The sequence below is a fragment of the Chaetodon auriga genome, chromosome 24, assembly GCF_051107435.1.
Source record: "Chaetodon auriga isolate fChaAug3 chromosome 24, fChaAug3.hap1, whole genome shotgun sequence".
NCBI lineage: Eukaryota > Metazoa > Chordata > Actinopteri > Chaetodontiformes > Chaetodontidae > Chaetodon > Chaetodon auriga.
In genome coordinates this window covers 17,172,784-17,189,355 of record NC_135097.1, presented here as the reverse complement: position 1 = coordinate 17,189,355, position 16,572 = coordinate 17,172,784, and the positions used below count along the sequence as shown (strand labels likewise).

Sequence of the window (16,572 nt, the reverse complement as noted above, 5' to 3'; positions counted from 1 at the left end):
CCAGCCTCTACTGAAACAACTCTCCACTAGAACAAAAAAAACTGCACTCTTGCAAACAAAGCATCATGCATAATTTGTGTTGCTGCTGTCTGACTTATTTCAGTGGTGTCTTTAATGCTTTTCACTGAATTACTTTATTTCCTTATTTTAAGATTTTCAAACTGACTTGCACTTGTAGTCCACTGCTGTTGTGTTATTATTTAGTTTCTCCATTTTGCCCATTTTGTTCAGTAACACACAGTCTACACTTCAACCATGAACAGCAAGAAATTAAGCCTGCCTCAAGAGAACATCATAAATTAAAACCATGCAACACACATCGCTACGCTTAGATTAAACAGCCAAGAGCAGAGGCCACTCTCACACTTACCCACTCTCAGAGTATCTAACACACCTTTGATCCACAATGTCATAACATGTAGTAATGACATCCATTGGCTCTACTGACAAAGTTTTATTTGGCTCTTCTGAGGGCATGAAACCATTATCCTCCACAGTGACTTCTTTGCCAACAGTATCTCCCTTCTCATACATTGATATCTGGGTTTCTTGAGTATCCTTTTGACCCAAGGAGCTGAAATAACGACAAGTGGTAAAAACCTGTATAAATCTGGTGAACTCAAAGATAGTATGACACACAACAAATGCACATTTTGCTATAAATTGGTCAGTCAGATGGTGATGAAAGAAAGTAGATGCATTAATGTGGAGCTGCATCACATCATTGCATCACTGCGCAAACCAAGGCAACCCACCTCTTCCTAACACTTAAGAATAGTGGCACATCAGGAATGGAGTGCCACATTCTGCAATGCAAGTTTCTGAAAACAGAATCAGAAAGCATGTTTCAAAAGCTAACCCACTGATAATACAGAGAAAACTCCAACTCCAATTTTTCCAACTCACTCACCCTTTTTCTAGAATGGCTACTTCAGCCTCAATCGGTATCCAAAAGTCCTGTTCATCTTTGTGCATCTCCAATAGTGAACATGTATCAGAGTTTATTTTCGTTGTGCCAAGATCTAATGCGGTTGGACCGGCATCATCCCGTACAATCTCAGTTCCAGTAAACCTAGAGGATGGCTGGTCCACTTGAATTTCAGAACTTGATGATGGTAAGTCTTTGACAACGGCCTTGATGGTACAAGTTGATGACTTAGTTGTCATTCTTTGTTGTACATCCTTTTGTGCATCTTGACTAGGGAATATAAACTGAATCGATCTCTCATTGGCAGAAACCTTACAGATGGAAAGTTCCTCTAGTAACAGCTGCTGACTCATCAGGTTTTCTCTTTCCTTTCCAACTCTTTTAGTTCCTGACTTCACCAACTGCTGTGTTTTGCCCGGCCACCCCTGTCCTGAATGGTATATATGCGTTGATGGTACCCCAAGAACAGAACCTTTCTTTGGGCAACATGACACAATATTTGCCATATGTGGAAGACAATCTAGGTCAGATGGTGGAAATGCTATGAAGCCAGAACTGACATTAATATTTGGACAAGAAGGTTCATGAAAGAGAATTGCCATATCTTTAGGAGGGGAACCATATTTTTTGTAAAATGGACAGTAGTCTTGTGTCTTTATTATCACCATTGGCCAGTCCCATAGTTTAGAATCTGAAAAAACTGACAATCTTGAGGGGAATCCAAGGATATTTGACTGTCTTGGGCAACATGACAGCAACTGTACCATGTCTACATTTTTTTCCTTAATGACATCAACAGTTTGGGGTCGTGGAGCAGATGGAAATCCAGGGTTCAGGGTTTGTCGTGGACATGATGGAAGCATACTCAGCATTATTTCTTTATCCCTATGTGACATTTCCTTAACTGTAAAATCTTGGTGAACAACTCCATATCTTATATCGATGGGGTTTTCCCAAACTGCATCCCTATCCAAACACCAGCCATCAAATTCTTTTGCACTATTCTTTGCAGGTAGACCTTGAATTTTACCATGCTTTGGGAAAGTGAATGAGGATTTTAACATGCTGGGTGGCTCTTTCATCAAAGCTTCCACTCGTCTCTCTCCTACCTTAGAAGGAATTCCAGGAATATATGATTGTTTGGGACAGGGTGGCAACATTGATACCATAATTCTAACCACTGTCTTTTCTCTAAAATACATTTTATGGTCATGTATTAATGACAGTCTTCCTGGGTTTGTAAATGTCCATTCCCATACTGATCTTTCATCTATACTCCATTCTGCTTCATCAGATTCACTGTGGCTTCTAGAGGGTATTCCACAAACTCTGGAATGTCTTGGACAAGTCGGCACCAGACTGGCTATACTTGGTATATCTGCCAACATCTGACATGGAACTGATGGAAAGCCTGGTAAACAGGCTGTCCCTGGGCAGGTCGCCAAAATGGATACCATATTAATGATCATTTCAGAATCAAGATAGAACACATTAACATCCTGTAAATGAAATGTAACTGTTGACTTCTCCCTAGGTAGTAGCAGTGACTTGCTTTCCATGAGCCACTCTAATTGTTTGGCGGTGTCTCTAAGTGGCATTCCAGGAACTCTAGATTCCTTTATACAGCTAGACAATGAATTCACCATGGATGGGCCATCAGCTAACATCAGTGTCAGAGCAGAGGGAAACCCAGGAACTCTAGCATTCGTGGGGCAAGAGGGTAACATTGCCCTCATACTTTCAACAGTGTTCTTCTCAAAACATGAAGCTGCATTTATGACCTGCACTTCCCTGTTGATAAAAGGACTGTCCCACTGTAAACTTTTGTAACCAAACCATTCATTGCAGCTGGACAAACAAAGTTTTTGTCTAGCCTTTGAAGGCAACCCAGGAACTCCACTATGTCTGGGGCATGAGGGCATTACATTAACCATCCTGGGTTCTTGTTGTGGAGCAGAGGGTAAGCCAAAAACTTTGGCTTTTTGTGGGCAACTTATCAACATATCTACCATATCTTTAGGGATTTCTGTGTCTTTCGGTATCCACTGAACACTGTAAGCTTGTCTTGTCTTGATTGGTCTCTTGTTAATTAAATGCCTCAAGGCATGCCAATCTCTGTTCTTTGAATCGTTCTGATCTAGAGATGGCATACCCGAACTTTGGGTCTGTTTAGGGCAAACAGGTACAAGACTAACAATACTCTCGAACAGCTTCTGGGGTCTTGTTTCCAAAAGGCAAGTTCTCACGAGACAAGAGGGCAATGTTGCCACTGAACTGAAAATTTCTCTTTTGTCTAGATCCTGAGCAGTAGCTGGGGAAATATCTCGAATGAAGACTTCACCTATAATCAAGGCCTTGTCCATCAAAATATGCTTGGTTATATTCAGATCTTCACCTTGAGCAGTAACTGGCTCCTTAGAGGGCAAACCAATGACTTTGGTTTTTCTTGGGCAAGTAGGCAGAAAATCTGCCATGCTGGGATCTTGGTTTGGTGCAAATGGAAGACCTGGCACATTGGGTTCTTTTTGTGACGTAGAAGGAAAACTAGACATTGTTGCTGTCCAGGAAACACATGGTAACATATCTACCACGTGTTTTATATGTTCTTTATCCTCATGTGCATTTTCCTGAACCAGAACAGGATTACTTCTCAATGGTCTATCCAAAATGAATTCCCTCAAAATATGCCAACTGTCATTATATGCCATTACTCTTTGTCTATATGGCATACCCGCAATCATTGTCTGCTTGGGGCATGTAGGGAGAAGACTGGCCATATCTGGAGTATTTGAAGCTTTCTGCAATGGTGCAGAAGGAAACCCTGGAACACTGGCCTCTCTAGAACATGTTGGAAACATGGCCACCATGACTTTAATTATATTACTATTAGTGACAGCTTGTTCCTGAACACATGACAAGTGTGAACCAAATTCTTTTTTTATCTGCAACGGTTTCTTCCCCTGGTAGCTGTGACTGGCAGACCTGGAGCAGGAGTGCATTAAGCGCACCATTTTTGCCATTTTTGCACTATCCTCGGAAAAGGAACTAGCATAACCTGAATCCAGGAGTAATGGGAGTCTGTTGCTAGGTAACTTCTTAAACAGTAACCTCCTTTCATCAGGCCAGGATATAACTTGGGACTGATGTAAACATGGCATGCCATGTATTTTGGAATATTGTGGACAACTTGTTAGTAGTCCTTCAATCTGAGTTTCAAGCTGTAAAGTGGATGATAAATGAGAAATAGAACTCCCTCTTGGACACAGTGGACCAAGTTCCACCTTAGATACATATACACACTTTTCTTCGATACTGACTGCAGACCTTGGTAACACAAGTTCCTGTGAAACTCTATCTCTTACACTGAATGGTGTTTTATCCATAGACCAAGCCACATATTCAGTTCTCTCTTTCTCCATACAATTTCCTGGGTCCAAACCATGCACAACAAAGCTTTTGGTGGAAGACGAAGGAAAATTCATTTTAGATTCTTTTCTTTGTTTTGATATATTGTCAGTTGTGGCCTGCTGTGCTGAGAGAAGCCCCAAATCAGAGTACAATTTTGACATTACTTGGTCTGAGGCAGTCATGTTATTTATGATTTTCTTGTCCATATCAGGTATTGTAACAGCAGGGCTGATTTTTTGAGTGTATCTTTCTGGCTTCTCCAACTGAGAGTCTTTCGTACTGGACCAGTCTCCAGATTGATCTTTGTTCATCACCACTGAAGGACGAGCAGAATTGGCATCACTGAGACAAGGTGACACTGAGGAAGCCATGCTCTCATTTCTGAAGGAGTAGAGTATACCAAAGATATATGTCAGAACAGAAAGAAGGCTGTTAAAATACCTTAACCAGATCTATGTATGTTTAATCATCATCATCATCATTTACTATTGCATTGCAAGTGTTAACATTGATAAGGTGCATTTTCAAGACTTTAGAATTGGGATTTAACTGACAGAGCACCACACTACACTTACCCCAAATCCATAGTTACAGCTTCTTTTTTATGGGCCCCTGCTATCCTTCCTATTGGTTTTGTGTCTGAGGTTGTAGCAATTTGAGGCAAGTGCAACAAAGGTCCCTGGAGTGATCTGGAGGTAGGCTGAGGTTTGGTAGTAGAAAGGGATTTATGTTGAACAGGCTCTGGTTGGGCTACTGGATTTAATAACTGAATGGACATCTTGGACAAGTGACTTCTTGGTGTAAGCAGAACTTCCTTGACTGAGGCAGAACTGTTATCTTGAAAATCAGGGTTTTGCTTATGTGAAGAAGAGAGGGGAAGAAGTGTTGGCTGGACGTTAGGGAATGTCCTTGTTGGCCTTGACTGTGTCTGATCCATTTGTGTTTTTGGCATCTCAAAATATTTTAGCCCTGGGGCTATGGGTGTCGTGGGGCTAAGGGGCAGAAGTGAGGCCATGCTCTCAGGTCTGAGGGATAAACAAATGAAGATCAGAGTTATGATGGAAGGAAAGTCTCCAATGCAGTAATGCAGTCCATATCCAGGCCATATTCACAGAATTCCAGTGAACAGCACACAAGCCAAAGAGCAACATAACATGGACCTACAAAAATTATATTGCAAAAATGTGCAATATGAGATTCAAACCAGACAGTCACCAACCAAAGCGTTTTGTGATAAATCACTGAAGTAATGACCAGCTCTTGCCAAGCAGCAGCAGTCCTTTATAATAATACTCTGAAACAACACTGCTCAAGGCACTTGCAACATCAATGTGACCTTGACTAAGTTGCTTTTGTTTGACTTTCAACATAAAAAGAATCCTCTTTAAAATCCCGTATGCTAGGAAATTTCACACAAAGTTGAACAAGTGGCATGTTTTGTTCTGTTTTTTTCCAGTGCTGATACATGGGCACAACAACATGTTGTTGAAGCCACATTAAGTGGAGACTTAACTAGACCCAGCCTTACTCAACTTAAGATTCAGAGGAATTCTTTGGCAGACAAACTGACAGCTAAAGATCCTGGCGCTGACAGTCCCCTAACACTGCACTATTGAAAAGACTCATAAGAGCAGATGCAGATGCAACCAACAAAATACTGTCAAGCGCAATCCTCCAAGGTTCACAGGGGATGTTGAAGGTATTTCTTGAACATGTACTACAAAATCACCACTGAAGCTTTACCTTCCACATTTATATGCAGACAACACTCACCTGTACTGTTCCTGCCATGATCTCAGTAATCAACAAACCTAAATCACTAGCTGGACTCTATGAGATGTTCAGATATTTTCTCAAATTAAACACAGGTCCTTATTATCAGCCAGGAGAAAGCACAAAAGACCTGCAGCAGTCTGTGGGACTTTTAACCTGGAATGTCAAGCTGTATACTACGAATGTAGGTGCCATATTTCTTGTATGGATGCTTCATTTCATGTCAATACACTTGTGTTATCATGATTGCTGTTCCCTTTATCTTTGAAACTCTCGCTAATATATTCCCAAATTCAACTGACATCTCTAAGAACCTTCTCAAGACTAATTGAACAGTAAATTACTTTTTTTAACTGATCATTTTGACTTTTAGATATTTTTGCTGAATGCCTTTGTTCTGAAGCACTTTGTTACTTTTATTCAGAAAAATGCTTTACAAATAAATCTTTAGTCTGATAAAACAATGCAAAATCAAAGACTTCGAGGATCAATACCAAGAATTGACAGCATCTGCATTAACAGTGTTAATGAGGATGGATTATTTCTTTAAAGCCATGCCACGCCAAATATTAAAAAACATCAAACCTGATTAATGGCAGCCTTTTATATTTACTCACCCTGCTGATGCCTTGACAACCTTGATTCCAAAATGTGCATCTCTTTTCCGATCTGTAGGCTTGGACAGCTCTGGCCTCTGGCTGGCAGAAGTTCTGGGATTGGGGGCTGAACAACATACAGAAATATAAAGTTAGCCATGTAGTCATTAAATGTAGGTATCACTTATTTTAATGCACAGTATTTTGTATTCACACTCACTTGTACTGTACTGGCTGTCCTCTTCACTCAGCGTACTCAACTGTCTTTTGAATTCTAAAATGAGAGAAAAGCATAGAAGAAATTATACATAATAAGAAAGAGTCAATGCTCATATGCCATGCCACCACACAGCATAGTACTCACACTGTATATTTTTACCAGAGAGGAATCAAGTGTATAGCCACTTTAATGAAAACAACCACCAGGGGGAGACATGTGCTTGTATATAGGCACAGTTACTCAATTTTGATGCGGATTCTCATCAAGCAGAAACAGCATGGATCATTGTTCCTTTTTGATTCTGTACCTGCATCTTGGTCACTGGGGGAGACTAAGGCAGTTTGGGATGTATGGGGCTGAGAAGGAGGAGGAGGAGGAGGCCCACAGAGCATAAGAGCAGAGGCAGGACTTAAAGGAGACGGTGAGTGGGTCTCTACTGTAGGGGTGACCTGGGGTTTCCAAGAAGAAACATATCCAGACTCTCCCTGAGGTTTCTGCTCCCAAGACTGACCAATGGGCAGAGAGAACGAAGCTGACGGGGGGGAAACATAATGGGGCAGAGAGATGATGGGAAGGAAGAGATGAAAGAGGGAAGAACAGAAGGAATGGGAGGTGGAATATCAATGACCCCAAACTTAAGTGTTTCAAAATCAGTTTAGCAGGCATTTTCAGTGTCAATGCTAGTAGTGTTAGTAACTTAGCTCTGGGTAAAAAAGAGGTGTGAGGGAGAGCAGCTAGCACAAGGAGGAAGCAGAGAAGTTAACAAGGATGAAAGCTAGGACACAGGAGGTGAGCAGAGGATTCTTCCTTTAAACCCTTTTCAAACATGAATCTTATCACGCAAATGTGTTGGCAATTTTACATGTTAGTCCCGTGTTTAAATAATTCACTTTTCCATGAGTTGTCACAACAGTATAGATGAGACCAAATATTTTGGTGACACTTCTAACTCTGAAGTCTGAATTGAATGCCATCACATTAATGTTTAGGAATACAGAGAGGAACAAAATGCACAAAGAAAATAAAATCAATTGAACAAACTACTCTGACAAAATACTGTGAATGAGCAAATATACATAGCAGGATGAGCAAATACAAATTCAATGAGAGTAATAATCTAATGTCTTGATATTTTTAACTATGCTTGGGCAATTTCTATATATAACTATATAAAATAGATTCTCAATTCTCTACTCAATCTGCTTATCTATATGCTGAATCAGTAAGAATGCATCAAAGCTGCATATAGGTAAAATCAAATGTTAAGCAGCAGAGGAGGCACAGGGTTAAATTCAACAGAGAAAATTAATGGAAAGACACAATTGCAGCATGGAGGCTGAGGCTGAATAACAAGGGGAGGATATCAGGCTTGAGTTAGGTTAAAGATGGAGCATTACATGGCGTCTCTATTCTCTGTTTTTTCTGCAGCACTGCAGGCTGTCCAGGATCATTGGCAGGGGGATGCAGAAACTTAGGAGAGAGAGCAGGCTGTGCTAGAGGGGCCTGAGATTTGGGGGGCCTCCATTCACTCTGCCAGGAAGCTGGGAAAAAGAGGAGAAGGAAAAAAAACATGGAAGGATAGAGGGCATAGTAACAGGTGCATGAATTGAAAGGTGTGAACTAGACACTGACACATCTCCGCCTGTCCCTGTACCTGTCTCAGGGGCAGATGGCAGACTGGTGGGCCTGGTGAGGGCAGAGCCTGGCTCCCCCACAGAAGTGAGACGAGCCTTGGGCTGTCTGGGAGGAGGTGGTGGAAGTATAGGAGGGAAGGAGCTAAGAGGAGCTGAAGATGAGGAGGAGGAGGACGAGACAGAAGAAAAGGAAGGGGCATTCTGTGCTCTCCAGGCACTCGGACAGGCTGAGAGTGGAAAACAGAAAGAATTAAAGAAAAGAAAAATAGGATAGTAACGGAAAGTGGTGGAAAGAAAGCAAGCAACCTCTTGCATCAAAATGTTGCATCAAAATATTCAAGAGCCTCACTTTTAACAAGCTGTACACAAGTACAAGAATAGCTAGTGACTGTTGCCAGCTATAAAAAAATGTTGAAAGCACAACTGTAACTAACCAACATTAATTGGCCAATCAACAAAATATAAACTCATGGCTATTGTCTGGCTAACATGCACTCTGCATGGTGGTATGCATACCATTAATAATAGGCCAAAGATGGCTTCCTTGGGAAAGAAAAACCACTATCATTTTATCTTTGACTCTTCAGACAGATAGTTAGCTAACTAGCTTGGCAGTTACAGAGGTAGTAGTTAGCTTGGTAGGTGTCGGGCATGACAGTTTGCAGATAGCAAACAGTAGTCCAAATGTAATCAACATTAATATTAGGGGCTGTCAGTCGGATTCCAAAATTACTTACCAGTGGCATGTCATTGCTGCCATATGTGGGTAACTGCCTGTTTATGGTAATACCAAACAGTTGCACGACCGATGTAATGTAATGCAAAACAATGGAAATCTTTTTGCATCAGTAATTTGTAACAGTTTTGAAGGGCAATGACAAACAGCTTCTTCTAAGTACTTGTTGGCATCATTAACGTTTTTTTCCTTCAGAAATGAGTTTGTGATTGTGTTTGATAAACATGTGTTTAGTTCCCATGAAAATCCAGAGTTTACCACCTACAGGCTGAAGTGAATAGTAAATTGGTATTAATAATCTGACAGCTGTTATTTCTATATATTTTCAAGATATAATCATTTCTGAAAGATATTCCTTAAAGCAAGAGCCCATGTCTGCCTTTTCTATTAAATATGAATGTAGCATTAGCCCTTTCAGCAAATCAACACCAACAAATAGCGTCATGTGTAGTGTATAGGTAGTTGTATTGGATAGTCTTCAGTTATACCAATCTTAATTAGAAACCAATCACAATTTTTTAACTGAATTATGTAATACCTGTTTGTGACGTATCACAGGGAGTGGGAGGAGGGAGGGATGGATCAGAGGGTGAAGAGCAGAGAGAAGAGGTTGAGAGGGCTTTAGAAGGGGTGAAGGTAGAGAAACCCTGAGGTTCCAAGGCCTCAGCTGGAGAGGAGTCACTGTGGAAGCTATGGGGCCTTCGAGGTGCTGAAATGGCCACTAAAAAGATAGCAGAGTACATACAGGAAGTGGCAGAAAAGTAGGAGGAAAGGGGAGAGCGGGAAGAAAAATGGGGGAAAAAAAAAAAAAAGAAAAAGAAAAAAAAAAGGTGAGTGAAACAAAAAATACACAGTGTGCTGCAGCCAAGCAAATTGCAAACAGAGAAAATACATATTGGTTTGGCAAAACTAGGACTAAAACTTAATAACCTGCAAGTAAACCTTGAACGAACTTGTAACCCTCCAAAAGTAAACAGGTTTGTAGTTCTAGAGAATGATTTGTTGAGACACTCACTTTCTAAGTAAAATTTGAGTGGTAAAAGTGGTTTTGTCATTTTTAGCCTCAAATAGTTCATCATTTTGGGAAATATGTATATCGGCTTTCTTTCCAAGAGTGAGAAGAGAGGATGGATACCATTCCCATGTCTGTGAGCTAAGAGCACAGCTGAAATCAGAATGTGGTTAGCTTAGCTTAGCATAAACACCAGAGGCAGGGGAGAAAAGACTTCAAGAAGCTTCTTCCGACATTCAACTGTTGTTTGCCAAGAAATATTTAGCGCACTTAACTCCCTCTCAAACCACAAATTGTTGTTTTTACATATCTGTTTGTGTACAGTTGAGCTTTAGGGCTAAGGTTCAAGGATTCAAAATGAAGCCATTCAGTTCATTCCTTGGCAGAGACATGATTTTTATTCTCTTATTGTAGCTGGACTTTCAACACAGCAGGAGATGCCTCAAACCAATTAAAAATCTATACCATTCTACATATCTCCAGAGCGCCTTTTAAAGTTGTGGCCTGGTTCTATTTACTTAATTCCAAAAACACTTAACTACAGGATCACATGCTCAACTACGTGACCAGCCTGTTACAGTAGATAACGATGCATGTGCTTGCATCTTTAGGTTTAAACCATGCAATCAACTTACATGGAAGGTAGTGTGGTTGACTTTTAAACTGGGTCTTCCACTTCAAAGGTTTTTATCTTGTGAAGGTCACTTACATGTGAAACCATATTAATTTCTTGTGAATTAATTGCTGCATAAATAACACAAAAAGAAAGTACATTTTAACCTAAATGTTGCATCAGTTTTGAAATATGGACCTGTAACTGATGCAACTATGCACCTATTCATTAAAAAAAGACAAATCTGCCAAAAGAATCTGACAAGATATAAGACCATACGGGACAAGGAATATCTGTTGACCGATACCTGATCCGGCACTGGGCTGGAAGATTTTGGGAAGTGCTGGAGGGTGAGCACGTGTAAATGCTGGCAATGAGTAGGCATAAGGGGAGGGCCGAGCCTGCTGGGTAATGCTTGGTGGTCGCATGCGTGAAAAGGATGGAACAGAGGGGTCAGGCAGAGGAGGACAAGATGGGACCGAGATGGTGGAAGAAATGCCAGAGGGTGTTTTCCAATCCATCTCTGAGGTTACTGGTTGAAAGATAAGAGTGAATGGAGGATTGAAAGACAAGAAGAAGTAGACAGAGAGACACGAGCAGCAAAATACAGAATAAAGATGTACAAAGTGGACATGAGGTTTTACAGCATAGTTGATGAAACACATGAGGACAGTGGAGAATAGAGGAGTAGAGGTGAAAGGTGGAGGAGGAATCACATTACAGAATGGACTTTTGAAAAGGACAGTGATCAGACTGAAATGTGTGTTCAAAATGATGAAACTACTCAGAACCACTAAGGATAACTAATGAGAAAATCACAACAGTTGGAGCCACTTTTGTTATATTATAATACCACATCAAATTAATGTAATGAAGGCTTAAGATGGAATACTGTGCAGTGGAGGGTAGGGTATCGATGAGGACCAAACAGGAGGGTGGAAGAGTTCATCAAGGAACAGAAAGTTACCTGTGGGGCCTGATTCAACTACAGGCCTCCAAGCCAGATCATGTACTCTTGTGGCAGAAGCTGTTATACAAAGACAAAAAGCCACAGCAGACAGAATAAGTGAAAAGGGAAGTGAGTGGGAAACAAAAGAGAAAGCTTCAGTTTGAGAAAGACAGTTCATAGTGAAATAAAAAGCTGAGAGGGGACACCCTTGTCTGACTACACAGGTGTATGTTTGAGAGTGGACTGAGTTTCTATAGTTCCAATAATAAGAGTGATACCTCTCCCTCTCTAGTTGATCGCGACCTGTCAGATGCAAGAGTCAGATTCTAGGATTACTATGTAGCGTGTAGCGTTAAACTTCCCAACATTTCAGTGCAGATAGTGCTTTAGCAGTAGATAAAATATGACCAAACAATCATGCAAATATAGCTACAAGTGGCGACTCCAGTTTCGAGCCCTGTTGTGCTCAACAGAAAGAGGACCTAAGGTGAGCAAAGTCATTTCAGCTAGTTAAATTCTGTGTAAACGGTCAGACAAATTATCATCAACAAAGCCTGCAGCTTTTTAGTTCGACCATTTGCGCCCCCTCGATCAGATCTAAACAAAGCTCGGTGGCAATGTTCAAGGACAGCACAGGGTGGCTCCAGTGACTTTAATCAGGATTGCTTAGAGACACCTTCAGTTCTGAGCCAATATGTGATAGGCCACACCCACTTGCGCCAATCAATATGGCACTTCAGATTTTGGCTAATACTTGCACCCAGAGCATGCACACATGAAACCGGTGAAATTCTGTTCACTGGGTTTTGAGGTACACGCTCAAACACTGATGATATGTACCACGATCAAAATTTAAAAAAACAAGATTTCAATTTAAAGATACAAATACGTTTCTCAGTTCTGCGAGGCTTGGACCATAATAATAATAATAATAATAATAAACAGGCATAAACACCCCTTCAGGGCTTGAATCCTATTTAATCAAATTACCACAAATGTAACAGAGTGATCCTGGAGTCTTCAGGCCCCTTGAGGGGCTGGGGCCCCAGGCCAGTTGCTCACCTTGCCCACTGATGTGTGCTACCCACAAACTGCAAGACCTGCAGTAATATGTGCCAGCCTTTCAATTAAAGCCTCAGATTAGGATTCCTTCTCAGACTGTCCCCTCTCTGACTGTCTGCATGTTAACTTGGTTTAACCGCCCCAGTGATCCTTAGGTGTGTCCACAGCCTTACCAGTAACATGAATACTTTGTCCAGTTCCAAAGCTGGCCCTCCTGTCCTCACCAGCTTCATCATCACTGTCATTAAAGTCATCCAGATTTCCGATGTCACTCTGTTTCATGCTCATTAGACTGGCCAAACTCTGCATGTCCTCATCTCTGTGGAGAGTAGGAAAAGAAACCTCTTACAACATTAGATGTCTAAGAATGTCCATGTCCAAAAACATCAGTGTTGGTCTTCAAAAACCCATATTGGTCCAAATGAACAACTTTGACAAATTACTTAATGTTACTTTGTTGATATGCTGCTAAGTTGATAACTTACGTGGCCTTGCCCTCTTTGAGAAAGACACAAGACAAGTTCAGTTTCAGTGTGGCTTCCACCACTTTGACAGACAGTGGTTTGAGCTTCAGTGTTACATCATACTGGGCTGGTGTGGCACTAGCAAACTTCTTCATATTGACATCGGCCGATGCCAACACCTTCCTACGGCCTTTTGTCTCCTAATAATTAAAAACAAAGGACAAGGAAGTTAAAACTGAGCACAGTCAATTTCCTTCTTCCTGAGAATATGTATCATCCATCTGAGTTTTCCAATTAAAAGTAAACATTTAACATCACAACTAAGGTTAACACAGATACAGCAGACTCACATTTTCAATGACAAAAGTCCAGTCCTTGTCTTCAAATTCCTCTGCAGTAGGCTCCTGTTGACAAAGAATTACTTCATGCCATTACCCATCCACATTAATAACCAAATTATACATTTCCCATCAGTAATCCAATTAATTTACAGCCACAACTACACAGAGAGTTAATTTCATACCTTGAAGAGTGTGACAGTGATGTCTAAAGTCTCTGGAATCTGCCAGACCACCAGACCTCTGTAGGGGTTTTTAATCCCTGGCTGCCAGCTGTGGAGCTGACAGAAAAGATAACAGAATCAAGGGATTCAATCTCAAAATTGTTGCCTAAATTTTCTATGGAGTGTGTATTAGCATCTGCAGAGCACACTTTGAATACAAGCCTAAAACAAAGTTTATTGTCTTAGAAGCATCCAGAACACCTTTCATAGTATTTTTACCATTTTTCCTCCAAGAGCCCTGAGATAAATGCTTATTTTGAATGCTTCTGAATGGATCTCATCTCATTCTCCTTTGCTCTATTACCTTTGTGCTGTGACGTCTGTTTCTCCTGATCCACACCACTCTCAGTTTGTCTGGTTGCCTGCAATCACAACACAGCACAAATAACATTTTAGTTTTTCTACCAAGCCTGTATATACATACATCATGACTGATGATCATCTGCACTGTACTGTACTGTACCATACTGTACTGTACTGTACTGTACTGTACTGTACAGTGTGTAAATCTCACAGTAAGAATTTGAACACTCAAAATGGTGCAAAGTAAATTTAGTGTACTTGGTCATAAATAGTGAGCGATTTCAGACAGACACTGGAGTCCCAGTAGCAGCTCTGTCCGGCTGCATACGGAGATAGCATTGCTTTGAACTAAATGCTACTGTCAGTATGCTAACATGCAATGACAATATCAACAGATTAGATTAAAATTCAAGTAATCACAATTCATCCTGAAAATAAACATGAATGTCTGAACCAAATTGCATCACAAAAAATCCATAGTTGTTGAAATACTTAATTCACGATCAAAAATGTTAAGCTAATAATGATGGTAGAGGAAAAGTCAGGGGATCACCAAAGTCAAGATGTTTCATCCTCTGGGGACCATAAATGGTACTAAATGTCATAGTATTCCATCTAAAAGTTGCAGAGATATTTCAGTCTGGACCAAATTGGTAGACTGAGTCACACTGGCATCCCTAGAGCCCCTTCTGTGGCCAAAAGAATACACTTCTTCCCAGTAAGCACTGAATTTTATCACTCTTCAATGAGACTTTATAGCCCTTTGAGCCAAACCCTGCAACACATGTTGTATTCAGATTTCAGATATTGACTGTATTCTGTTTCCTTGTTTTCTGTTCTTGTTTGTGTCCTCTAACTATTGTTTCATAGCTGCATCAACCCATTATCACCACAGCAATCAGCAAATTATCATCTAATTTTACCAAATCTTATAATGCGGTCTGGGGTAGAGCTCAGGCTCAGGAGATGATGGCTTGTAAAAAAAAACAAGCCAAAAACCACGCAGCAAGCACACAAGCCCATCTGTGTGCTTTCAAAACCCTGAGGTGAAGAGTTCAGCCAGGAGAAAATTAAAATCTTGTGACTGTGTGAGTAAGAAGTCCATGATGGACGTCTACACAGAAAAAAAACTGCTCTCATTGTATATGTGGCTGAGACTTTAGAACAACAGCTCTAACAAAAAAAGGAAGTCATGTCAAGTTTTTGTTGCAGGTATTAAATATTTATAAGAGCGGTCAAAGACTGTAAATAGTGTATGAGAGTGATACTGAAAATATTTGCGGATCACTTCCTGTCAGTTTGTGGGCTACACGATATGTGCGACTTCCCTATTTCCTATTTGTTTGTGGATTGTTGTCCAGTTCATACAGCAGAAGATCTTTAGGAAAGAGCCACAAATGTGCACCATGATGGATAAATATCTCACTATCCCCAAACGTGTTCTTTTTTTTTTTTTACTCTGTTGAGTAAAGTAATATTCACAAGTATACAGAACAATCTGCAAATTCTCGTAAGGTACTCTTTAGAAAACTTCTTGAATGTAAGGATTTGCTGCCTTTCTTTGTCATTTATTCGAGAAGTGCTTTCAGGAGAAAAATGCCAGAGAGGTCTGAAGAGGCCTGAAAACAATCTCTGTCCACACCAGTGACAATGGGAGGGGCCCAGAATCTGGAGACTGGGAATGGGCAAATTAACTGAATCTGTTTTTCAACAGATTTGATTCTATCCCTGTTCCCTCCCCCACCCACCAGAGCGTTACTTTTCCACATCCCCTCCTTCTCCCCTGGAGCATCCCTGACACCAACAGCACATTTCTCATACCACTTAACCCCCCTCCACTCCACATCAGAGACTATAAACCCTTTCCCCCCCAAGTGATAGTCTCAACTTGATGAAGACCATGGAGAGGATCATACTCAACAACCTCCATCACATGGTGAGAAGCGAACTGTACTCCCTGCAGTTTGCATATCAACCAGGCATTGGCATGGAGGACACAGTCATGTACCTGCTGTACAGATCTCTTTCCCACCTGGAGAACACTGGGAGCACTGTGAGGGTCATGTTTTTTGACTTCTCCGGTGTTTTCAACACAATCCAACAATGACTGCTCAGGGGTGCTGGAGTAGACTGCCACCTGGCTGCGTGGACCATCAATTACCACACCAACAGACCACAGAATGTAAGGCTTAGCAACTGTGTGTCTGCTGTGGCAGTTTACAGCACAGGGGCTCCACAGGGTGCTGTCTCCTTTCCTCTCCACCCTCAACACATCAGACTTCAGACACAACACCGACAGCTGTCACTTCCTG

At 41.0% G+C, this 16,572-nt stretch overlaps 1 protein-coding gene across 10 annotated transcripts in view; it reads right to left on the bottom strand.

Moving 5' to 3' along the window:
* The window catches only part of ehbp1l1a (EH domain binding protein 1-like 1a), a 43,099-nt gene that overhangs the window by 16,155 nt on the left and 10,372 nt on the right, over window positions 1-16,572 (bottom strand). For 5 of the 10 annotated variants that reach the window (XM_076724624.1, XM_076724630.1, XM_076724626.1 and 2 more), the window contains exons 2-14: window positions 14,262-14,319; window positions 13,919-14,014; window positions 13,746-13,799; window positions 13,417-13,595; window positions 13,105-13,250; window positions 11,888-11,947; window positions 11,228-11,452; window positions 9,834-10,016; window positions 8,580-8,786; window positions 8,323-8,466; window positions 7,233-7,457; window positions 6,926-6,979; window positions 6,727-6,832 (exon numbers count right to left, since the gene is read on the bottom strand). In XM_076724624.1, the coding sequence (XP_076580739.1) occupies window positions 6,727-6,832; window positions 6,926-6,979; window positions 7,233-7,457; window positions 8,323-8,466; window positions 8,580-8,786; window positions 9,834-10,016; window positions 11,228-11,452; window positions 11,888-11,947; window positions 13,105-13,250; window positions 13,417-13,595; window positions 13,746-13,799; window positions 13,919-14,014; window positions 14,262-14,319 (1,737 nt within the window). Of the gene's footprint in view, window positions 1-370; window positions 2,316-6,726; window positions 6,833-6,925; window positions 6,980-7,232; window positions 7,458-8,322; window positions 8,467-8,579; window positions 8,787-9,833; window positions 10,017-11,227; window positions 11,453-11,887; window positions 11,948-13,104; window positions 13,251-13,416; window positions 13,596-13,745; window positions 13,800-13,918; window positions 14,015-14,261; window positions 14,320-16,572 lie in introns of those variants that run through there. The other 5 variants (XM_076724636.1, XM_076724627.1, XM_076724635.1 and 2 more) reach the window with 4 other exon arrangements.